The following is a 25,207-nucleotide window of genomic DNA, read 5'->3' as shown; positions in this document are numbered from 1 at the left end:
ACTTCAGAGTGAGCTAATGCCGAAAACAACAAACAAAAGGAAACTATCTGAATATTAACCAACTTACCTAATTGAAAGTAAATAAACCAAATGACAAAAACTTACCTCCCTAACTAAGAAAAACATGAGAAAACTAAGGAAACAGAAACGGCAGCTCACTCCTACAAACTCCAGAACGTTACATGATCAAACAGTGTGGCAGGTTGGGATGAGCCGAGGATGGATGGCAGGAAGTCCGCGTCACCAGCTTTTATATCCGTCACCACCGGAAGCGACCAATCGGAGGTCCCCCGTCGTCCTCCAGGCACCAATCAATAAAAGGCACCGTTTAACCTAATTATGTAAATCAGTAGATTTACATAACTAGGTATTGAGGAAAAGTAAACGACCCCAGTCGTAACACCCCAAATGTCCCATATAAAAAAGGTTGGGCAAATAAATGGGGATTTAGAATGTTGGTAGCAAAGTCCCAGGTTATTTGTTTTTCTAGAAGACATGAGGAAGTTAATTTAAGTCTTTAGAATCAGAAGCTTGAACAAGTAAATAAAGTGAGGTTTGATGAAAAATGAAATTTGAAACAGCAACACTTAACCTGCAGAACATAATATGAAAGTAAACTAAGAGTCAATTTCAGCTGAATTTGGATAGATCAAGTAGAAACTGAAAACAACTGGATGAAACAACAACAAAGTGACAACCAGTAACTTATTTTCTGACATAAGAGCAAAAGGGTTCCAAACTACGAAACCTTTCGTTTGCCTTGAGGCTCCATAGTTGACGCTGTACCGTTAAAGATCAAGAATTAATTTGGCAAATGCATCCCGTTGGCAGATTCGCTTCCTTGTAAACACAGTTTGGCGCGTCAGTGTCATTTCAAAACAGTTCCTGTATCGGTCACGTGACTTGCTGAAAGCAATACGCGCACCGACACGGGTTTTGGTCTATGGGCTTGACACAAGCGCCGACGCGTCGGTGTTGCCGGACCCATCACTAGTTTTGGGTAACTCTACAGGGACATAATTATGATCATCTTACTAAGGCTGTGCTGCAGGACTGTTGGGAACATGATGAATCTGATTGTAATAGCTTTGGATGGATTGGGGACATAAAAGCTCACAATTTGGGTTTGACTCGGTTCCAGTATAGTTTTATGGTTCCACAGTCACAAATTCATCCATGGTCATTTATCACACCAGAAGTTGATCTGCAATTGGGCGAATTACTTAAAGGGAAAGACTCCATAATGGGTTATAGTTGATAATTATTTTTGGAAGTTTTAGAGATGCTATAATTATATATACAGATGGATCTAAAGAGCCAAATAGTGGCAGAACAGGAGCAGCTGTGAATATCCCATCATATCACGACTTAGAATTGGTCATACTGGACTTAATAGTTCTCTTTTCAGAATAGGGATGCATAAATCTGGGACTTATTATTTTAATCAGATGGAAACAGTAGAGCATGTCTTATTAGAACGTAATAAACATTCAGAGGAACGTCAGCAATTAAAATCGATACTAGATGGAGAGAAAATAGGATTTTCTATAATAAATCTTTAAGGAAATAAATCAAATTCTGTTAGAAATAAATTATTTAGACTTTTAAAAACGCAGGGTTATTTACTCGTATTTAAAATATGTGTGTGTGTGTGTGTGTGTATATACAGTACAGAAAGCATAAGTGTGTCCAAACTTTTGGTCTGTACATATATATATATATATATAGCATGTTCATCTTAAGCTGCAGTTTAAAGGTTTAAGCTTAAATTAAGCCTGCTTTAAGCTTAATGTAATTGTTTTTTTTTTATTTGTTTGTGTGTTTTCTAATTTCAGACAAGATGACACCGCCCAAAAATCCACATTCTTGCCCACTTTATCTCAACAAGTTTTCCTTTCTTGGAAGGCATCTGGTGAATTATCACAAGATAAAAAATATTAAAGAGAGACAGCTACTACTGAATCTAGCAAGTGGGCGCATCTGTATTAGAAAGATGCCATGTCCAGTCGAGGCGTGTAATTATGCACAGTCTCGGCTGGACAAACACTTAGAATGTGCCCATCCCGAGTTATCACAGGAGGATGTCAAAGAAATGACAAAGACTCTGAAACACAAGGCTTGTATAAATGGACTTAGAGCTTTGCGGGCTACCAACCCAAGCCCACCACTTGTGTCCAGCCTGTGTTTTCTAATTTCAGACAAGATGACGCCACACAAAAATCGTCATCCTTGCCCACTTTGTGGTAACACATTTTCCTTTCTTGGAAGGCATCTTGTGAATTTTCATAAGACAAAAAATATTAAAGAAAAGCAACTGCTACTCAGTTTAGCAAGTGGGCGCATTTGTATAAGGAAGATGCCCTGTCCGGTCGAGGCTTGCAGTTATGCACAGTCTAGGCTGGACAAACATTTGCAATGTGCCCATCCTGAATTGTCGCGAGAGGATGTCAAAGACATGACAGAGACTCTGAAGTGCCAGGCTGGTATAAATGGACTTAGAGCTTTGCGGGCAACCAACCCAACCCCACCACTTGTGTCCAGCCTGGATGTGGAGCCCCAGGAGTGGGACGAGCAAGTTATCCGGTAAGTATTCCTAATTCAACAATAAGAAAGGACCAAAACAAACACTGGCCATAATGATAGAGTTCCAAGGCAAAACTATTGCTATCTACATCAGAAGAACTTTTATTCCATTTGTCAAACAAAATCAGTGGGATCCATCTTGTGGAAGCTGAACTGTAAAGAATAAGACAGACAATGTGGGAAGTCATGAGATGGTCAGGAAGTTATCTACATTTTCAAATAGACAGGAAGGCTGACAAATTAAGCTGAAATGACAATGTCCAAATGCATAAAATCATTGGCATAAAGCAGCATTAAGGTGATAATTTGTTTTAAAAAAAAAAATCAATTGCACTGAAGTGATAATAGAAGCTGCATAAAGAATGAGCAGGACTGGCTTCACTTCAGGTTTTTGGATTGTTTATAGCAAAAGCAGTCAGTCAGTCTTCACTAATTCAAACGATTGCGTACTGTATTGAGACCCTGCAAATGTCCCCAAGGAGACGATGAAATACAACATGTCATAACAATCTTTTCAGTCATTTTGGTGGTGCTGACAGATTACTGCAAAGGTGTGCCTAATAAACTGAAAACTGCATAGTATTAAAAAAAAACAAAAAAAAAAACACCTCACTTAAACGACTACACACTTATACATTTCTGGGATTTAGTAAGAGATGCAGTGACATCCACTTTTTACCACGGACACAGAAAAGATGCAGGCTATTCTAAAGGGCTATTGTGTAGGAATCACAGGCCATTTATAAATAATCATTAAAATCATATTAAAAAGGCTAAAGTAAAGTCAGAACATGCAAAATAAGAGGGAAAGACAATAAAATAATAAACATTTGGTAAAATGCTTACCTAGTTGGAAGTCCTCCATTCAAATTCAGCGAGTCGTTGGAGAAAGGTGGTGATCCGGGAGTTGACACTGACTACTTTCCTCTTGACAAGACTTCACGTCTTGCAGCTTGTACTGACTTTGGCTGTGCATTTGGTACCAACATCTGGATTGATCCTCACAAAGAATCTTTTAACAGAAATAAAATATATTAATTGTATTTTTTAAAATGAAGACATACAATACAGCAATCAGCTATGGTTCTTCATCGTCAGTCAAAATTAAATTTAATTCATAAATGGTTTGGTGTAGAGTACTTACCGTTGTATCATCTCCAGCGTGGTGGATGCTGACTCCTGATACTCCAGATTGAAGTCATAATATGACCTAAAAAAGACAGCAAGGACGCTGGCAAAGTCATGTAGTTGCTCAGGTTCGAAAAATACCTTCTCCTCCATACTGACCATCCACCGGGTTGCAGACATCAAGCTATTTCCTAAAATAGACAAACCCTTGTCAGGCTAACGCTAGTGAGTAAAAGTACAGACTACCATAACTATTACATAGATTGCTACAAAAAATTATAGTGATAGAAAATATTCCTCTTACCAAGCATGATTACCCTTGGTGTAGTAGGTAAGGTCATTTCCATCTCAACAGACATCTTGGTGGAAGATACCTTTGAAACATAAAAGGAAAACTCTTAATTATGAATTACTGGTAGTAATTTATATTTAAAGGGCCAGTTCACCCAGATTACAACAGGTTTTTGAGAACCTCACCCCGGAGACTAGACTAGACTTTACCCCTACATCCTGCTACCACTCTGAAACAGCGGATGTGAATGACAGTTTGTGAGGCTAAATGAATTTTTTAAAGCATTACATTCCACAAATACAATATCTGAATGGCTAAGTACAATATGGGTTAACAAAATGTTTGTGATTTGGGTGAAGTGATACCTTTAACAAATTAATTGAACAATTCTGATTTAAGATGTGTGTTTTAAGTTAAGAGTCGATATAAAATTACATCAACCAAGATGAAGATTGAGTCTTTTTCTTTGAAATTTTTTCTTTTTCTCTGACAGAAGTAGGACATTGCTCTATTCCACAACGAAACTGATAATTAGCTGTGTGTTGATGTTTCTTCACATGACTACAAAATTCTCTAAATTATGAAGTACAAATACTGCAGAATTTACACCTGTACATAGTTGCACCTGTTAGTACTGACTTAACTTTAAATTTGTAAGAGCATGGTTTAAACAGGTGAACAGTCCTTATATGGAACCAGGCTTGGAAATTAACTTTTTTGTCCACCTGCCACTGTGACTGAACCAACTCAAAAAATAACAGAAACCACTTGAATGTTTTCCATCATTGTCCTCATTTACAGACTCTTATACACTATGTTGGAGATGTAATGCTACTTTAGCAGGCTAACTAGCTGTAGCAAGCTCAAAGTTATAGATTAGGTTAGCTGCTCCGCTACATTTCCTGACTATTTTGTGGCTTCAAATATGTTTGAAGAGCTGTCTTTTTACCTGTTGTCTTGTCTTTTCAAGAGTTGAAACTATGTTAGCACTCAGCAGGACAGAACTGCACAGCCACTTGGAGGGAAAAAGCTTGGGAGTTAAAAAAAAAAAGTCATCTGACAAAAAGAAAAAAAAACGAACAACGTTAGAATTCATCCTTGTTGACCTAGCTAATCTGCACTCTTAACATTTGCAAGGTCGTGGTTTAAACAAATGAACAGTTATTAGATGTATTTAAAAAAAAAAGGGGGGGGGGGACCAATTATCAGTTAACGTTATATTGTTCGACAAAGGATGTAACAACAATGCTAACAGACACTCAGCACTGAGCTTATCTCAACCCAAAGCTAGTCGTTCGAGGAAGATTTAGCGGCAAAAGTCAAACTAAAACCTTCGGTAAAATTAGCACCTTAGCTAACGTTAATACCGAACCAGCTCAAAAAAATAACACCATCATATTTTTCTATCTTTCACCTCATGCTAAGTTATAGCATTACAGCATGATGCTATAAGTTACGTTAGCTCCATCTAAAATGTACATTTCCAGATTAGGTTTTGGCTTCAAACAATTTTCTAAGTGTTTTTTTACCTGTCTTGCGAAGAGCTGAAGCAGTGTGAGCCCACAGCACGGCGACAGAGCTGCACTTGCACTTGGACGGAAAAAGCTTCGGAGTTTAAAACAAACGTCATCAGAAAACCGTTGGAAGCGAAGCCACCCTTGATGACGTAGCCAGATAAACTGCATATTAATGTTAGCTAGGATGTGAAAAAAAACAAAAATACATGCTCTTTTTCTGCCTTAAAAATATGTTAACCACTAAAGCAGTGTTTCCCAACCCTGGTCCTCAAGGCACACTGTTCTACATGTTTTAGAGGTTTCCCTGCTTTAATGTGCCTGATTCAACTGATTGCAGTTCAACAAACGCCTGTTAATCAGTCATCAATTGAAATCAGCTGCACTGAAGCAAGGAAATACCTAAAACATGCAGGGCAGTGTGCCTTGAGGACCAGGGTTGGGAAACACTGCACTAAAGGAGTAAAAATACAGAAACAGGGTGTCAAACTCCAGGCCTCGAGGGCCGCAGTCCTGCAGTTTTTAGATGTGCCACAGGTACAAAACACTGGAATGAAATGGCTTAATTACCTCCACCTTGAGTAGATCAGTTCTCCAGAGCCTTAATTATTCTATTCAGCTGTGCTGCAGCAGAGGCACATCTAAAAGTTGCAGGACTGCGACCCTCGAGGACTGGAGTTTGACACGTTGGAAATCAAATAGAATTCTTACATGACCAGCGCAAAGACATTATAAGTGCAGTACCACTACTGCAATGTGTAAACAGTAAATTACGGCAACTTCAAAACATAGAGTAAGTTACTGTATATGTATTATACCCATAATGCAATGCAAATTACAGTAACTACTTGTAAAGATGTTTTCTGTTAGTTTTACTGGGCATTTTGTGGTATTTAGCTGTAAAAAATACAGTAAAGGCTAACAGTACAAGACATTCTAAGTACAGTACCACTACTGCAATGTGTAAACAGTAAATTGCTGCAACTTCAAAACATACAGTAAGTTACTGTAATACTATGTCCTTTACCCATAATGCAATGCAAATTACAGTAACTACTTGTAAAGATGTTTTATGTTAGTTTTACTGGGCATTTTGCGGTATTTAGCTGTAGAAAATACAGCAAAGGCTAACAGTGTAGGACTTCCCGTAAACAGGAGACCAAAAGGAACACACTGAACTTTCTAGAAAGACTACATGTCTTTTCTTCCATGGGAATTCCTTGGGATCTGTGTTCTCTTTATATACCTATTAGCTCTGCAATCCAATGTCAGATAAGCTATTCTATATTAATTTATGGATGGGTGATTGCATTTCACCTTATATAATGGTATGTTTTGCAAAACATTTTTCCCATTTTGGATCTGGGAATCCTGCATTTCTTGGAGCACAGTGGAAACATTTGGTCGTATTGAAAAATGTGCCGGCTTCAATTGTGAAACACCAGCAGATTTGCACCTTGCTGATGGTTATCTGATTTATGATCACTTTCTGTCAAAACTGGTCCATCTGACAGCTGTGAGCAGAAGACTTGTGGAAAGTAAAGGGTCTCAAAAGGGAAAAAAAAAAAAAAATATATATATATATATATATATATATATATATATATATATATATATATATATATATATATATATATATATATATATATATATATTTGTCTCTGCAGAAAACGAGAAGAGGCAAAAAAAGGCAGGAGAAACAGACAGCAGCCATCAAGCTGGTGAGTTTCCATCTGGTAGGGGAGATGTTGTATCCAAACGCATGAAGGTGTGAATGAATAAAGTATGCTCTTTAACTTCTAATGCAAAAATCATCTGTTCTTCAGTAGGTGTTAAATTAAGCTTGGAGGAACATTACACCGTTTCATTATTTACAGGTAAAAATTCTCTACAAGAACAGGAAATTAGTTGAAGGAAAAATTGAGTTCATCCTATTATCCAGCAGCTTGTTGATTCTCATCTAGCAGCAATAATTTCCTGGATGGCATTTCCAGCTGCCCACTTATCTTCCCAACATTTCTTTGGTTCTTTGAGGTTTGCAGGAATCGCTTTATTCACACTTCTTTTAAGGCTGAGCATTGCATTTCAGACAGGTTGATGTCTGGAGTTTGACTAGGCCATTGCAACACCTTGATTCTTGTGCTTTAGCCATTCTGTTGATTGCACTTTATGCAGGACTCTTAACTTTCGTTGTTGGACAGACAGCCTCATATTTGACAGTAGAATACTTTGGTACATGGAGAGTTCATGTTCAACTTTGACACAAGGTATCCAAGTGCTGTGGCTCTAAGATAAACTCAAGTACACTCTGCCATCAGCATCCCTCAACCACCACTGTCCATGACAGCTGGGTTCAGATTCAAAAATGTTTTATGAGCATTTTGGCTAAACATGACAATGTCCTCCTTATACTTTCCAGATAAATTAGAAGCAATTTCCACTTCTCTCTGGGTGTTTTCATGCCTGATAGTCTGGTAGACTTGGTTTGACTGGGGACCAAAACAGCAACATTTCTTACATTTTCAGCTGGTGGGATTTGCTTTGACACTGCACTGTCAAATAATCCAAACCCTTTGAAAAACCTGTTTATCTCCCCTTGCCAGTGGTGGCACTGCACCAAGAACCACTGAGAGAAATGACACAAAAACCTCTGAAGAAGACATGAGTGCAGCTTCCTTCTTCACAAAATGTGAACTTGAGCTGTTGGAAATGGTGATGACAGATTTGTAGGATGATAACTAGGCTTATGTAAAAACGTGCATCAACATTGAGTAGTTGTAGGAGTTCTCTTTTGTTGATGGTAGAAGACCACAAGCCATTTCTCCTTCTAGCATTAGACTTGACGTAGATGACGTAGCTAGACAAACTGCATATTAATGTTAGCTAGGATGTGAAAAAAACAAAAGTACATGCTCTCTTTCTGCCTTAAAAATATGTTAACCACTAAAGGAGTAGAAATACAGAAATAGGGAACCATGATGAAACATCTATGATGACCGTTGGAAATCAAATAGAATTCTTACATGGCCAGCGCAAAGACATTATAAATACAGTACCACTACTGCAATGTGTAAACAGTAAATTACGGCAACTTCAAAACATACAGTAAGTTAATGTAATACTATGTCATTTACCCATAATGCAATGCAAATTACAGTAACTAATTGTAAAGATGTTTTATGTTAGTTTTACTGGGCATTTTGCGGTATTTAGCTGTAGAAAATACAGCAAAGGCTAACAGTGTGGATATGTCCAAGTTTTTACAGATGCGTCTAAAAACTCAAATAGCAGTAATGGGGTGTCTTTCATTGTTCCAGAATTCAAAGTTAAAAAATGTAAAAGAATTACTGATGGAGTACCAGTTTATACCGGAGAGATGATGGGAATTATTTTAGCTTTAGGATGGATTGAGGAAGTCCGTCTGTTAAGAAGCATAGTATGCTCTGATTCAAGTTCTTCATTATATTCATTGAAAAATAATCATGCTATTAGTAGACCGGATCTTTTATTAGAAATTCAGTTAATAACATATAGAATTCAAGCAATCGGTTTATTAGTTATATTTACATGGATACCGTCACATATAGGAATAAGAGGGAATGAGTTGGCTGATAAATATACAAAACAAGCTTCAAAATATAGTGATATTGATATATTAGTTCCATTTAGTAAAGAAGAAATCAAATCTATTATTAAATAAAAGGTTAAGGAAAGATGGCAGAGACAGTGGGAGGAAGATAGAACTGGTAGATGGCTGTACAGTATTCAAAGAAAAGTTGGTGCAATGAGGAGAACGGGACGAAATAGAAAAGAGGAAACTGTTATATCTAGATTGCGTTTTGGACATACAAGGTTAAACAGTAATTTATTTAAAATAGGAAAACATCGAACTGGAAGTTGTGATTTTTGTGGTCAAGAAGAGACAGTAAAACATGTTTTGTTGTTCTGTACCAAATATTCTGTTGAGAGAAGGAAATTAGTTAGTCGGTTACAAGAAAATAAATTGCAGCTAAATTTACAAGATATTTTGGGGAAAATTTCTACTTCTAAAGATATAAGTTATTTAATTAATTACCTTAAGAAAACAAAATTGATAGAAAAGATTTAGTTTTTTTTTGTTTTGTTTTGTTTTGAGGGGGGTGTATATAGTTAGCGTCCCGATCCACACTCCATTCCAGTAGATGGCGGTAATGCGCATCTAAAAGTTGCTTGCCAACCGCCATAATATCGAAAAAGAAGAAGAAGAAGAAGAACACGTGAGTCGTGCTAATTACTAATTAGTCACACGTGGGGTTGAAGGAGAGAGGAGCTACGTTGCAACTGTGAACGGTAAGCTTTTTAAAATGGATAAACAACTTTAAAATGACTTTGTGGGTTATAGTGAATAATTATTTTTGGAAGATTTAAAGATAGTATAATTTTATATACAATTATATGGCAGAACAGGAGCAGCTGTGAATATTCCACACCATAGAGTCATGATTAAAAGGAGAACTACAGATCATCTAGCAGTTTTTACAGTTGAATTATCTGCCATTATGTTAGCTTTAGAATGGTTGCTTGATGATTATAGTAGGGTTGAAAGTAAATATATAATTGCATCAGATAGTCAAGTTGCGTTGTTTAGTTTACAATCTGGCAAATCTTGTAGATTAGATTTATTATTAGGTATATTTCACTAATTAGTTCAGTTACATAATAAGAAATGTTCTGTTCAATTTATCTGGATTCCTGCTCATGTAGGTATAGAAGGAAATGAAGAAGTAGATATATTAGCTAAACAGGCCCTGAAATCAGATAATATTAACTTAGTATTCCATTAAGCAAAAGTGAGGGTAAATCTATGATTCAAAATAAAATCCTTAAGGTTTGGCAGGACCAATAGGATAATCATGACACTGGTAGAGATTTATATAAAATTCAAAAGACTGTGGGGGTTAAGAGTTGTATGAGTGGAAGGCGGAAAGAAGAGGTAGAATTGGTCACACTGGACTTAATAGTTCTCTTTTCGAATAGGGAAACATAAAACAGGAACTTGTAATTATTGTAATCGGATGGAAACAGTGGAACATGTTTTATTAAAATGCAATAAGTATTCAGAGGAACGTCGGCACTTAAACTCGATACTAAATGGAGAGAAAGTAGGATTTTCTATGATAAATCTTTTAGGAAGTAAATCGATTTCTGTTAGAAATCAATTGATTAGATTTTTAAAAACACTGGGTTATTTAATCAAATACAAAGTATGTATGTGTTTGTATGCATGTGCATGCAGAAACATACATATATGTATGAGAATGTATGAATGTGAATTTGCACATTCGTGCATATCATTGAGGCGTGTATTATTAAATTCCTTCTGAGATGATTGATGATCACACTCCAGTCTGGTAGGTGGCGGTAAATGTACATTAAGTCGTTTGCCATTCGCCAATAAACAACAAAGGAAGAAGAAAATGACAGTTTTTCAATATTTAGTTAAAAATCAGTTTGATAAACTAGAAGAAAACTTGTTTCCTGGTGTAGAGTTGTGTAACTCAACAATTGTATCCGTTATTATTAATGAGCGATAAGTGGAAGAAATAAATCTTCGAAATGTGACATGCCATACTTTTGAGGCATTAATTCAAAAAAGAAAGCACAAGCTATAGTGAGGAAGACTATTAGAGCAGCTATGAAGGCATGTTGGAGGCAAAATAGCTGTTAGTAATAAAGAAAAGGCAGAGTTATTAAGTGAATAGTTAAGAAAATTTATCTGAAGCTGAGAAGATTTTAGCTGAAAATCCAGGAGTCACTAATAATCGTCTCAAATCAAGAGCTGGATATGCCTTTTTCTATGTTTGAGCTGAAAAAAACTATTTTTAATGCTAAACAGTCAACACCAGGAAAAGATTGAGTTTGTTACATAATGCTTAAACATTTAATTGATATGTCTCTTAAGTTATTTTAAAACTTTTTAATCTGATTTGGGAGACAGGGATGATTCCTGCAGCATGGAAACAGTCAGTTATAATTCCTGTGTTGAAGGTAAAAATGCAACAGACCCTTCAAACTATTTGCCTATTGCTCTTGCATCTCAATTAGGGAAAATAATAGGGAGAATTGTAACAGATAGACCATCATATTTTCTTGAAAGGAAAAATGTATTCTGTCCTTTTCAAAGTGGTTTTTGTAAAGGGAGAAATACGATGGATGCGGTTCTGTGCCTGGAGTCAGAAGTAAGGAAAGCTCAAACAAATAAAGAAATGATGATGGCTGTGTTCTTTGACATAGAAAAGGCTTATGATATGTTATGGAAAGAGCAGTTATTGATTAAATTAGAAAAACTTGGTATAAATGGTAAGATTTATAACTGGGTTTTAGATTTTCTATTTGGTAGAGAAATAGAGGTTAGAGTTGGGGCTGCTTTCTCTACTAGATATATAGTTGAGAATGGTACCCCACAAGGCAGTGTGTGTAGTCCAATTCTTTTTAATATAATAATAATAAATGACATTTTTGATGAGATAGACGGTAGTATAGGGAAATCTTTATTTGCAGATGATGGGGCTCTGTGGGTGTGGGGGACATAATCTTATATATTTGCAGAAAAAGATGCAGGATGCCATTTTGAAAGTGGAAGGTTGGGCAAATAAATGGGGATTTAGAATGTCGGTAGCAAAGTCCCAGGTTATTTGTTTTTCTAGAAGACATGAGGAAGTTAATTTAAGTCTTTAGAATCAGAAGCTTGAACAAGTAAATAAAATGAGGTTTGATGAAAAATGAAATTGGAAACAGCACATAGAATTAGTTCAAAATACATGTCAAAAAGTGAATCATTTGTTGATGTTTTTATGGACAGCAATGGGGAGCTTCAAGAAGCGCACTGTTGGGAGTTTATCAGACTCATGAGCTCTTCCTTGGATTATGGGTGGATCGCATGTATGGCAGCTGCTCACAGTCATTTGAAGAAACTTGATAGTGAACAAACACAAGGGTTATGAATATGTTGTATTATTAATGCTTACATTAGCATTTTGGCTAATGTGAGCTTAAGCACTAATTTGAACATACTGAATGTTGCAAGTCCATGTTATTCAACATGCTTGTGACTCTCCAAAGGCTATTGACTACCATTCAGCTAAACTTAGCATGGATGCTAATTTTTAGCATCAGAACACTGGGTCCAAACCAATGGGCATACTTTGGCAGGCCCTGGTTAAATTTCTTCAGGAATTTTCTAGTTGTATTTTATTGTATATTATATATTATGTCATATCTTCAGTTAAATTGAAAATATGTTTGATATTCTTCGATACAGTCAATAAATAATGTGAACATGTACCAAGTGATGAAAATGAAACTGAACGTGTTTGGAATGAGGATGCTTATGGAGTGTTTTTTTTATTTTATTTTTCACAAATTTTCATTAAAAAAAAATTAGTTTTTCCAACATTTTGAACTTTAGCCTGTTCCGTTTTTTGACACAGCTTCTCCTGCTGTATGAAAAAATATTATGTAAACAATACATGTCTATGAAATAGTTTATAAAACGCAACTGAGTGATTTTGTAGACTGGCTGTATACCAGAGTTTATCCTGGGACTTCATCCTGATGCCTGGCACTATAATGGCTCAGCATTGAGGAGGTGGATTTATTTAAATAAAACAGATTTTAGTGACACTGGATATTGTTCATATAAATTACATTTTTTCTTTTATATTTATTTTGTACATAGATCTTCATGAATGTGTTTTGCTGGAAATGTCTTTTTTTCATTTATTTATAGTGGGGTTGTATTTATTTTCTTTCTTTCTGTCTAAAGATTTTTATTGATGGAGGGTAATTTAAGAATAAATTTGTGAAATGTATAATTTAAAAGGACAGACGTATGCAACACTTAACCTGCAGAACATAATATGAAAGTAAACTAAGAGTTAATTTCAGCTGAATTTGGATTCAGGTAGATCAAGTAGAAACTGAAAACAACTGGATGAAACAACAACAAAGTGACAACCAGTAACTTATTTTCTGACATAAGAGCAAAAGGGTTCCAAACTACGAAACCTTTCGTTTGCCTTGAGGCTCCATAGTTGACGCTGTACTGTTAAAGATCAAGAATTAATTTGGCAAATGCATCCCATTGGCAGATTCGCTTCCTTGTAAACACAGTTTGGCGCGTCAGTGTCATTTCAAAACAGTTCCTGTATCGGTCACGTGACTTGCTGAAAGCAATACGCGCACCGACACGGGTTTTGGTCTTTGGGCTTGACACAAGCGCCGACGCGTCGGTGTTGCCGGACCCATCACTAGTTTTGGGTAACTCTACAGGGACATAATTATGATCATCTTACTAAGGCTGTGCTGCAGGACTGTTGGGAACATGATGAATCTGATTGTAATAGCGTTGGATGGATTGGGGACATAAAAGCTCACAATTTGGGTTTGACTCGGTTCCAGTATAGTTTTATGGTCCCACAGTCACAAATTCATCCATGGTCATTTATCACACCAGAAGTTGATCTGCAATTGGGCGAATTACTTAAAGGGAAAGACTCCATAATGGGTTATAGTTGATAATTATTTTTGGAAGTTTTAGAGATGCTATAATTATATATACAGATGGATCTAAAGAGCCAAATAGTGGCAGAACAGGAGCAGCTGTGAATATCCCATCATATCTCGACTTAGAATTGGTCATACTGGACTTAATAGTTCTCTTTTCAGAATAGGGATGCATAAATCTGGGACTTATTATTTTAATCAGATGGAAACAGTAGAGCATGTCTTATTAGAACGTAATAAACATTCAGAGGAACATCAGCAATTAAAATCGATACTAGATAGAGAGAAAATAGGATTTTCTATAATAAATCTTTAAGGAAATAAATCAAATTCTGTTAGAAATAAATTATTTAGACTTTTAAAAACGCAGGGTTATTTACTCGTATTTAAAATATGTGTGTGTGTGTGTGTGTGTATATACAGTACAGAAAGCATAAGTGTGTCCAAACTTTTGGTCTGTACTGTGTATATATATATATATATATATATATATATATATATATATATATATATATATATATATATATATATATATATATATAGCATGTTCATCTTAAGCTGCAGTTTAAAGGTTTAAGCTTAAATTAAGCCTGCTTTAAGCTTAATGTAATTGTTTTTTTTTAATTTGTTTGTGTGTTTTCTAATTTCAGACAAGATGACGCCACACAAAAATTGTCATCCTTGCCCACTTTGTGGTAACACATTTTCCTTTCCCGGAAGGCATCTTGTGAATTTTCACAAAATAAAAAATATTAAAGAAAAGCAACTGCTACTCAGTTTAGCAAGTGGGCGCATTTGTATTAGGAAGATGCCCTGTCCAGTCGAGGCTTGCAATTATGCACAGTCTCGGCTGGACAAACATTTGCAATGTGCCCATCCCGAATTGTCGCGAGAGGATGTCAAAGACATGACAGAGAGTCTGAAGCGCCAGGCTGGTATAAATGGACTCAGAGCTTTGCGGGCAACCAACCCAACCCCACCACTTGTGTCCAGCCTGGATATGGAGCCCCAGGAGTGGGACGAGCAAGTCCTCCGGTAAGTATTCCTAATTCAACAATAAGAAAGGACCAAAACAAACACTGACCATAATGATAGAGTTCCAAGGTAAAACTATTGCTATCTAAAATGGCCCTCCACCCCACAAAGAAAGCATTTCAATAACCACCAAGACTAAATCACTCATGTGATTTTTCTACTGAAAATCACATAAGGCAGCCAGATGCTTTTGATATCTGAGTAAATCAGGAAGGTCTGCTGGATAAATAAGCTTTTTATTGTCTTGAATGTCACACCATCCCCAGTGTTTTTATGATTAGTTTAAGGTTTGTAGGAAACAAACCGAACAACCTTCAGGTGGGAGCTTTGAAGAGCGTTTTTAATCTCTAAGGACCCTGAAATTTTGCTGCTTTCACAGACAAAAGAGGCGCATCTGTGCATGCTTACTTTCAACATGCCACTTCAGGTGCTGTGAGAAATTACACAACTTTCAAAGCAACTGTGCTTCCCACAGTACATTGGGACATTAATACTGTGGGAAGAACTGTGAACTTGTTATACCTGAATGATGTATTGGTCCAGGTTAAAGAGGTTTAAAAACAATCCAAACAAAATCTATTATTTTTTCTGAAGGCAGAGTTTCACAAAGAGCAGGCGTTTTTAGATAGACAGAAGTCCAATTTTGATTTGTTAAAGTATAAAGTCAAATTCATTTAAAATTATATTTTACATTTTATAGCATTTTTATAACAACTGAAGGTAACATAGTTACTTGATTGTGCTATAAAATGACACTATGTGCCTGGAAAATGTGTAATACTTTAAATTCAGTAACATAAGTCATTAAAAAGATAAATGAAAGAATCAGGCTGAATAAAAAAACAAAGTAAAGAAAGAAGAGGACAAAAAATAAATATGTAATGCTTAGATTTACCGAGTGTCTTTTTAATGCACCACGATAAGCCCCACCCCTTGATCAGTGTTGACTGCGCTGCGTTCAAGTTTTTTTTTTTTTCTTTTTTCTTTTCTTTTGTCATCAGCAGATCGAGCACCGGAGAGGAGGAGCTCCGAGGAGGTGGAGGATTGGGCTGCAGCCAGAAGGTGAGAAACTCCGTTGAAAAGGATTAAATTACCGCGGAGAGTTACAGGGGGTAGTTCGGGTTGTTTCAGAAGGATGCTTCTTAGCGAGCGGCCAGCGGCTGCTGCAGCAACAGGTGTTAACAGGTGTAATGCCGAGAAACGCACGCCTGCCGAGAATTGCTTTCCCTGTCGCAGGAGCACCCATCGCTCTAAACTCGCATTTTAATGAGAAAACAAACTGAAATATGACCGAAGGGGAAACTTTTAAAGATATTCCTAACATTATCACATTTCTTAACCATGTAAGCCCAAAAACGGTGGGTTTTATTTCACAGATTAATTAACATAAACACAGGTTTTACACCTTTATTGAGACATATGACTCGAACATTTCCAGTGTCTGATAAACTTGTTCTCCACAGATGGTTTGAAATTTCCCGATTTTTCTTTTAACACCATAATAGCTAAAGCATTACAAAACAGAAGCCCGTTATGTAGAACATTTTATATCATCCTGTCTAGTCTTTTAATGTAGGGGGGATGGCTTTTAATTTCTGAGCCTGCCAATATTTGTATCCCCTGTCTATTGTCCTGTTGATATGAAACTTATAGCGGTAGCTCAGAGAACAAGTGTCATTACGTAGAAAAGGTGGAATCCCTCTTAACTCTTTATTGCTCCATGTTAGCAGAGGGATGCACTACAAGCCCTATATATTTTCCCCAAATATTATTCTATCGATGTAAAACATTTCCCAGCAGTTCATAGAACAAGTGTAATTATGTAGAGAAAATGATTTCACTCTTAACTCTTTATTTCTCCATGTTTGCAGGGGGATGCATTTTTTGGCAAGGCCTATTATTACCCTGCCAATATCTGCATGCCTGTAATGAAGAGATCTTCATTACTGGGACTATTTTACATATATAGCACTGTATAGCACTTTAAAAGGTATTTTTGCACTGTATTAACAAACACTTTATTTAGCATTTGCACTTTAAGCAGAGATTGAGAGTGTAGGACTTGCCGTAAACAGGAGACTAAAAGGAACACACTGAACTTTCTAGAAAGACTACATGTCTTTTCTTCCATGGGAATTCCTTGGGATCTGTGTTCTCTTTATATACCTATTAGCTCTGCAATCCAATGTCAGATAAGCTATTCTATAGTAATTTATGGATGGGTGATTGCATTTCACCTTATATAATGGTATGTTTTGCAAAACATTTTTCCCATTTTGGATCTGGGAATCCTGCATTTCTTGGAGCACAGTGGAAACATTTGGTCGTATTGAAAAATGTGCCGGCTTCAATTGTGAAACACCAGCAGATTTGCACCTTGCTGACAGCACACTGCTGATGGTTATCTGATTTATGATCACTTTCTGTCAAAACTGGTCCATCTGACAGCTGTGAGCAGAAGACTTGTGGAAAGTAAAGGGTCTCAAAAGGGAAAAAAATATATATCTATATTTTTTTGTCTGCAGAAAACGAGAAGAGGCAAAAAAAGGCAGGAGAAACAGAAGGACAGCAGCCATCAAGCTGGTGAGTTTCCATCTGGTAGGGGAGATGTTGTATCCAAACGCATGAAGGTGTGAATGAATAAAGTATGCTCTTTAACTTCTAATGCAAAAATCACCTGTTCTTCAGTAGGTGTTAAATTAAGCTTGGAGGAACATTACACCGTTTCATTATTTACAGGTAAAAATTATCTACAAGATCAGGAATTTAGTTGAAGGAAAAATTGAGTTCATCCTATTATCCAGCAGCTTGTTGATTCTCACCTAGCAGCAATAATTTCCTGGATGGCATTTCCAGCTGCCCACTTATCTTCCCAACATTTCTTTGAATAAAGCGATTCCTGCAAACCTCAAAGAACCACAGTTCTTTTAAGGCTGAGCATTGCATTTCAGACAGGTTGATGTCTGGAGTTTGACTAGGCCATTGCAACACCTTGATTCTTGTGCTTTAGCCATTCTGTTGATTGCACTTTATGCAGGACTCTTAACTTTTGTTGTTGGACAGACAGCCTCATATTTGACAGTAGAATACTTTGGTACATGGAGAGTTCATGTTCAACTTTGACACAAGGTATCCAAGTGCTGTGGCTCTAAGATAAACTCAAGTACACTCTGCCATCAGCATCCCTCAACCACCACTGTCCATGACAGCTGGGTTCAGATTCAAAAATGTTTTATGAGCATTTTGGCTAAACATGACAATGACCTCCTTATACTTTCCAGATAAATTAGAAGCAATTTCCACTTCTCTCTGGGTGTTTTCATGCCTGATAGTCTGGTAGACTTGGTTTGACTGGGGACCAAAACAGCAACATTTCTTACATTTTCAGCTGGTGGGATTTGCTTTGACACTGCACTGTCAAATAATCCAAACCCTTTGAAAAACCTGTTTATCTCCCCTTGCCTGTGGTGGCACTGCACCAAGAACCACTGAGAGAAATGACACAAAAACCTCTGAAGAAGACATGAGTGCAGCTTCCTTCTTCACAAAATGTGAACTTGAGCTGTTGGAAATGGTGATGACTGATTGTAGGATGATAACTAGGCTTATGTAAAAACGTGCATCAACATTGAGTAGTTGTAGGAGTTCTCTTTTGTTGATGGTAGAAGACCACAAGCCATTTCTCCTTCTAGCATTAGACTTATCCATTTGTTTTGGTTGTATGTACCCAAAATGCCCTGCCCTATAGTCTGCATTCTGATTTTGGAGCGGTCTTTGGTCCGCTTGACTTTCACATATCTGAACCATGCCAGATTTCACTTAAACAGAACAGAGACCTAGGTTTTTAAGCTGATCAGAGTTGGATTTCTTGATGCACATCAGAGTTTGATTGAGCATTCACCTTATAAGGGAAACAAACTATTGATTAGAGTGGGATAAATGGGGCTGGTGTGAATTGTCCCCTTAATTGCTAACGCTCTCTCCTTCCTGGCATTGTGTAAGCACACTGCCAAAATGCTTCTAGAGGTGACTACTGTGACTACGTTACTAGTCCTTGGGCTTTGCATTCACTTTGTCTGCATTCCAGTTTAGTTTTTCAGTAAATAAAAATGACACTGTATTATCGCCTAGAACTGACAGAACATGAATCTTCCTTCCACCAAGACTTCAATGTGATCGTTTCAGAATGTGGTTTCCTTCTGACTGTTTCACTTCGCTTACCTTCTTCACTTCCTGTTCCTTTGAGAACTCCCACAATACATGTTTGTGTTTTAGTTTGACACACTTGGTACCAAGTGTACTAAGGGTCTTTACATAGATCCTTTTAGTTTAGATGTAATCATCACAGGTATTGATATTTTGGAATTTATGTTTTAGGGATTTTATTCTGGGAAGTAGATTTATTTATTTTTTTTGAAAGAGTTAATGTTCCTGTAAGATCAAGGCTAGGAAATGAACTGATTTATTTAAAAACGTCATGTCCCTTCATGTTCATAATGAAATCAATTACAGTCAGGATCCCTTCCTGAGTGTTGTTGGGCTGAACTGTTGGAAATGGTGATGACTGATATGTAGGATGATAACTAGGCTTATGTAAAAACTAGATTTTTTTTTTAATATATTTTTTTTGTATAGTTTTTCTGCAAATGATGGGTAGCTTCTGCTAAAGTTTATATTTCTGCTTCAGGAAAGCTGATGTATAATAAATTATATGCATGTCTTAATATCTGATCTTGTCCTTCCTCTCTTATTCTGTAAATGGCACATTTATGACAAGTATTTCTGTAGTTACACTTAGCCAGGGGACACATTTCAGATTTTCAGTGGGTGAGTGTGTGCATGAATGGGTGAATGACTGTGTTGTGAAGCACTTTGGGGTCCTGTGGAGTTGATCAGGTGCTATACAAGTACCCAGCTCCTTACATTTAACATTTGACAGTCATCACAGATTTTGAAAAGACCATGTGTTCAGTCTAACAGACTGGTTTTAGTTTCATGACTGAAAGCCTGAGAATCACACACTTAACTGGACGTGCTGAATGCTGACAGACTGTAGGATTTATCCTAAAGCCAACAGAACACAGTAAACATTTAGGAAACAAACAAACCAGTTGGTGAAGCTAATGGAAGATTTTCTCAAAATTCAGACAAGCATGCATTTCAGTCTGGCCTTCCTGTAAAACAAAAGATAGAAATGAAAATACCTTTAAGTTCAACCCACAAGTGAACATGATTTAGATGGTGTTGTCTGTATTCTTTTGAAGACTGGTGTTGAAAGTTTGGAATATTGCATTTTTGTGTGTGTGTGTGTGTGGTTGTTTGCAAGTTTATAATGACTTTTAATGTTAGCTTTAACCTAAATATAGTATTATTTCTATCTTAACAGATAATTTCATTGTTGAACTCGATTGTACCAAAAACATGAATAATGTTTGATGAACTGGTTTAGCATGTGGAAATTATTTCATTCAGAAATTTCAAACTGAAGCTCCACTTTTTTCATATATTTGTGTTCATAATGTCTTAATTTTACAAACATTATTATTATTTATTTTTAAGTGGGCTAGTGGTTCTCTAATCCTGTAAGGACCGTGTATAAACTGTGCTTGGGAACAAGGTAGTAGCTTTGCTTACTTTTTTCTTTTTCTTGCTGGTTTGTTTCCTCGCAGCTGAGCATCCATCGAGTGACGTCACCGTTGCTCTTGAGAGGCAGCTAGAATGTTTTGAGGAGCAAGTGACAATTTTAAAGGAAGTTCTCTCAGCCAGCGGGAGTTCAGAGAGGGTGGAGCTGCTGAGAGGTCACGCCGACAAAGAAGTGTGCGCACTTGTTCTGTCCCTCCTTGAAAAGGTGAGAAAATACTGACTTATACTGAAAATACTGGCTAATTGTTAGACCTTGTAAGTGTGGCAAGCTCTCACTAGTCCAGGCCCTTAAAGCTGTTTCGTACGCGACAGGTTTCTTCCAAAAAAAAAACAAAAAACAGAGGTCTTGAATCCGACGGTCATCTCTAAGTCTTTACTGAACTTTTAAAAGAAAATAAAAAGGACAAACAGATTCAAAATAAATAGAAAGTGATGGTCAAGAGACTGTATTACTCTCAAGGTGCCAGACTTCTACAATGAGCAAGTTCTTTCTTATTTCCTAAACCAATTAATCAATATCCAATCAAAAGGCACCACGTTATAAGCTTAACCACAATACAATTACAGATGCTTATCTTGTCTGACAACATGCTTAAATAAATGTAGGAATACATCATGCCTCAATGAAAGGAAATGAAGAACAGCTGACAAAACAATATTGTGTGGTGTGACATTTTCAGTCTGAAAAAGGAAAGTCATTTCTACGCCTTCTGGACCATCAAGTCATTGTCTACAATTGGATAACAGATGTAATCAGCCCCGTTGGTAGCTAGATAGTTCATTAGCTAGCTAGCGAGTGGCGACTTATACAGGTGGTCTCAGAACAACCAGAACATCTAAAGCACCGTAAGTCTCAGTCACAGTGGGAGATTTAACAAGAAACAAACTGGATAAAAATGGCTCCTGTGGGAAAGTTCCAGGGCCAAAACCATGATTGAGCCCCTCTCCACACACACACCCCCCATTCAGCTGTAATTACTGGATCTATTTTATATTTTGCCACTTAATTTGTCCACTTTTCTCAAGATTTTAAATAACCCTTCTAGCAAAAAGTTTAATGAAAAAAAACTATTAATCCAGATCACTTTAAAATATGTTTAGACACCTTCTACTGTGCAGTTTCAGAGTACAACTTGCAATTTTCCCCTCTTTTTGCTCCTGTCTTTCATTCTGTCATGAAACTGACTCTTCTCCGGTTCTGCAGGTGGTAACAGAGACTGAGCTGAACTTTCTGGATGAACACAAAAGTAAATCAGCCATAGAAGAACACGAGAGGCCTGCTTTCCGTTTGCATTTCTCTCTGGGTGGATTTTTCACGTCTGGCCTGTCGGTTCACATTTTTGGGAATACTTTGTGAAGGTCTTCTGTGGGTGGATGTTTTTTTTTGGTTTTGTTTTGTTCTCTGTAACATTACTTGGCAGCATATTCATTCTTACATAAATTTATCATCACATAAGTTAAATTTTTTGTGGAATAAACAAAAGGAAGTTGATTTTGGACTTTCAGAGAGTTGCTGCATTGGCACCCTTCAAATTTCTATCTGAAATGTTCCTGCTTGGAGTTTTTCTCTTTTCCCACATCACATCACATGGTGTAGTTTTATCAGGTGATGTTGCTGAAAATAAACATCTTGTTGTGTCTTGCAGAGCTGCAGATCAAACATGAAAAGCAGGTAGCTGATCTTGTGCAAAGGTTTCAGGCAGAGCAAGAGACCCTGAAGGTAACTCTCAATACTAAAGGCATAAAACCTCTCTGATATTGAGGGAGATTTGTTGTGACTGAATTATAACACCCACCCAGCCAGCTAAAGTAGCAGGACAGCAAATTGTTTCTGAAGATGACTGTGTATTATTACATAAAATCTTGTCTGTTTTTACTAACTTTCTCTACTTGTGTTTGTAATTGTGCTCTACCTGAAGGACAAACTGCGGCAGTTCGCGGCTGACCTGCAAGCCTTCAATGATTTGAAGAGGCGTGTTGAAGACTCGGCCTTAAAAAAGAATTTGGAACGAAATATTATGGTAGTTTTGGAAATGGCTTCAGAAAATAAAGTACAAAATTTTGAAGTTTTTACATAGAAATTCTTCAACATTGTTCAGGAACATGGAAGCCCAGGTGCATTCTGGGAGGCCGAGCAGGAGTCTTTGATCTCTGTGATTGAGATGAAGGGGGAGCGTCTGCAGGAGCAAAGCAGGAAGCTGGAGAGGATGGATCAACTGGTAGGTTCATAGATTTCTAAGACTGTAACTCCTTGAACTCTTAAAGGTCTCAATGAAGATGTTTGGTTTTCTTCTGTTCAGGTGGAACGAAATGTGTCTCTGGAGGCCCAGATCGTCCAGGTCCTGCAGCAGAACAAGGACCTGGAGGTCCAGATAGAAAGCTTCCATACCCTCATTCAGTAAGTGTAAATATGGGGCCACCTGCTGACCAGGCCAACGTCCAGCTAAACTAACAATAACATTTGTATTGAAGAGGATTCAACAGTTTTGTCTCATCAGTTAATAGAATAGAATTCAACTTTATTGTCATTTCACTGTCACAAGTACAAGCAACGAAATAATCACTGTTTCATATTGGTAACCTTAATTTTTGTTGTCAGTCTTAACATAACATTCATGTATTAAATATAATTTTCTTATTAGTTTTGTGTAACATTTTGGGTTTTCTTTAGTAATACTTGTAAAGAATTTAGAACAGATGAGTTTAAATTTTTCTAATAAAAAATAGTGAAGTTAATAATCTTATCAAGGAGAAGTTTATCAAAATAGGCTTTGTGCAAAAACAACCAAACATTTTTTAAAACGCTTGTTAATTTTCCTTCATCTGTTTTCTAGGCAGTTTTTGAAGGAGCAGCAGGACCTGAAGGTGGCCCTGGAGACACAGAGGGCAGTAAATGAGAATCTTAAACAGGAAAAAGAGCAGTTGATTTTGCAACTGAGAGACAAAGATTCATGTCCAGGGACTCGCCTGTAAATCTATTGCTCCATCTTCTGGGCTTGCTAATAAAGTGCCTTATTTGTCAACATACAGACTTCCTGCTTTATTTTCTCACTGGTAGACATGCCTCTCGTCTGCAGAGCTCAGTGACAGTTTTGAAGGAATCTGTTGCTGCATAAATTTGTTGGATAGCTTTTTATTCATGTTAGAAAAAGTTAGTTCAGGATTTTGGTTGTAAAAGAGTAACAGATTTCCTTAACTCAGGCATGGCAAATAGTTGATGGTCATAAAATATAAGCAATCAGCTTTTGACCCACTGTGGATCTGCCATGTTGGATTCAGTTTTTGGACTATAATATGTGCCTTCATGCCATGCTGGAAGGTTTGATTCAGTGAATTGAATAATCGTACTTTTTCAGCTTCTTTATTTTCCCCCCCCCCCTGCAAAGCTATCCTTACTCTCTAGCACCACATGAAACTAATTTCTGACCTGACTTATTTCACAAATATTCTTATTTTTTGGTTATTTTACTGGATGTTTAAATTTGTTGCATTTCTATTGAAAGCGTTTTCCATTACTTTGGATAGCAAGTTGCAACATTTAGTGCTTCACGTTGATCAATATTTTTCCTTACTTGTTTCATTGAACCATTTTAAGTTGTGCTAATGTGCTAGCTGTTCTACTTATGGATGGTTATGTGGAGTTTTGAATGAAATGCATGCTAATATTACAAGGCAGCAGTTTCTTTCAGAGCTGAGGTCGGTAACGTTCTGCTTGACTATTTACCAGTTTGCTCAATTAATTGTATTTAGTAAGACGGCACATCAGCTTAATGTTAGCTTGCTAGATAATCATGAAAGAGGAAGAGCAGGTTTCCTGGAAAAAGAGGAAGTAAGTTCCCAGCCTGCAGATTTATAAAAATAGTTGAGACTTTTATGCTCATTTCAAAGCATAAAAGTTTTAAAGAATGAAATTTAAACATTGAGTAATTGGATAAGATTCAAAGTAAAATGCTTATATTAATATTGGTTTACTTATAATAATACTTACATTTACATTGGTGGGTAGTCTTGCATGTTAAACAAGTAACTCTAACTTTAGTGTCAAATAATTAGAATTATGGATTCTTGGTTTCTTTTCAGAAAACATCTGTAATAACACATTATGATTATAATGAGAGTAACTAGTTATGGTAATCATAAAATTATAAATGAATGCTAAATCAGAGACGCTAAAGAAGTTATAAATGTGATTTTGACATTGACCTTGAAATGGTGTAAAAGGTGTAACTCCAATTAAACATCACTGATATGTTGGAGGTGGATGGTAGGTGAAAGATTAGGGGGAAAAAGGGGAACTAACAGGAGAGCAGAGATGGTCAGCGTCTTATTTGGAAACAGGTTGTTGAACAACGTAAACTTTTCAGAGAAAAGGTTATGGACGTAGCAGGACCGTTGAGCAGTCAGCCAATGAAATGAGCACAGCATCAGTGCTAGCCAATGCAAATGAACCAAAAGGTGGATAAACACT

General features: G+C 36.8%; 1 protein-coding gene across 1 annotated transcript; it reads left to right on the top strand.

The window, feature by feature from the left end:
• The first annotated feature begins 9,825 nt into the window (after nucleotides 1-9,825).
• LOC122821404 (coiled-coil domain-containing protein 69-like) lies at nucleotides 9,826-23,744 on the top strand. Its single transcript, XM_044099311.1, has 11 exons — nucleotides 9,826-9,846; nucleotides 14,712-15,096; nucleotides 16,098-16,158; nucleotides 17,622-17,679; nucleotides 20,766-20,944; nucleotides 21,944-21,986; nucleotides 22,386-22,459; nucleotides 22,659-22,760; nucleotides 22,839-22,958; nucleotides 23,040-23,137; nucleotides 23,574-23,744. Exons 2-11 carry the CDS (start codon nucleotides 14,717-14,719, stop codon nucleotides 23,710-23,712), a joined length of 1,254 nt encoding a protein of 417 aa, XP_043955246.1. The 5' UTR covers nucleotides 9,826-9,846; nucleotides 14,712-14,716; the 3' UTR covers nucleotides 23,713-23,744.
• The last annotated feature ends 1,463 nt before the right edge of the window (nucleotides 23,745-25,207 follow it).

The sequence above is a fragment of the Gambusia affinis genome, linkage group LG19, assembly GCF_019740435.1.
Source record: "Gambusia affinis linkage group LG19, SWU_Gaff_1.0, whole genome shotgun sequence".
In the NCBI taxonomy this organism is placed as follows: domain Eukaryota; kingdom Metazoa; phylum Chordata; class Actinopteri; order Cyprinodontiformes; family Poeciliidae; genus Gambusia; species Gambusia affinis.
The sequence above is the reverse complement of the archived record's forward strand: the minus strand, read 5'-3'. Positions and strand labels throughout refer to the sequence as shown.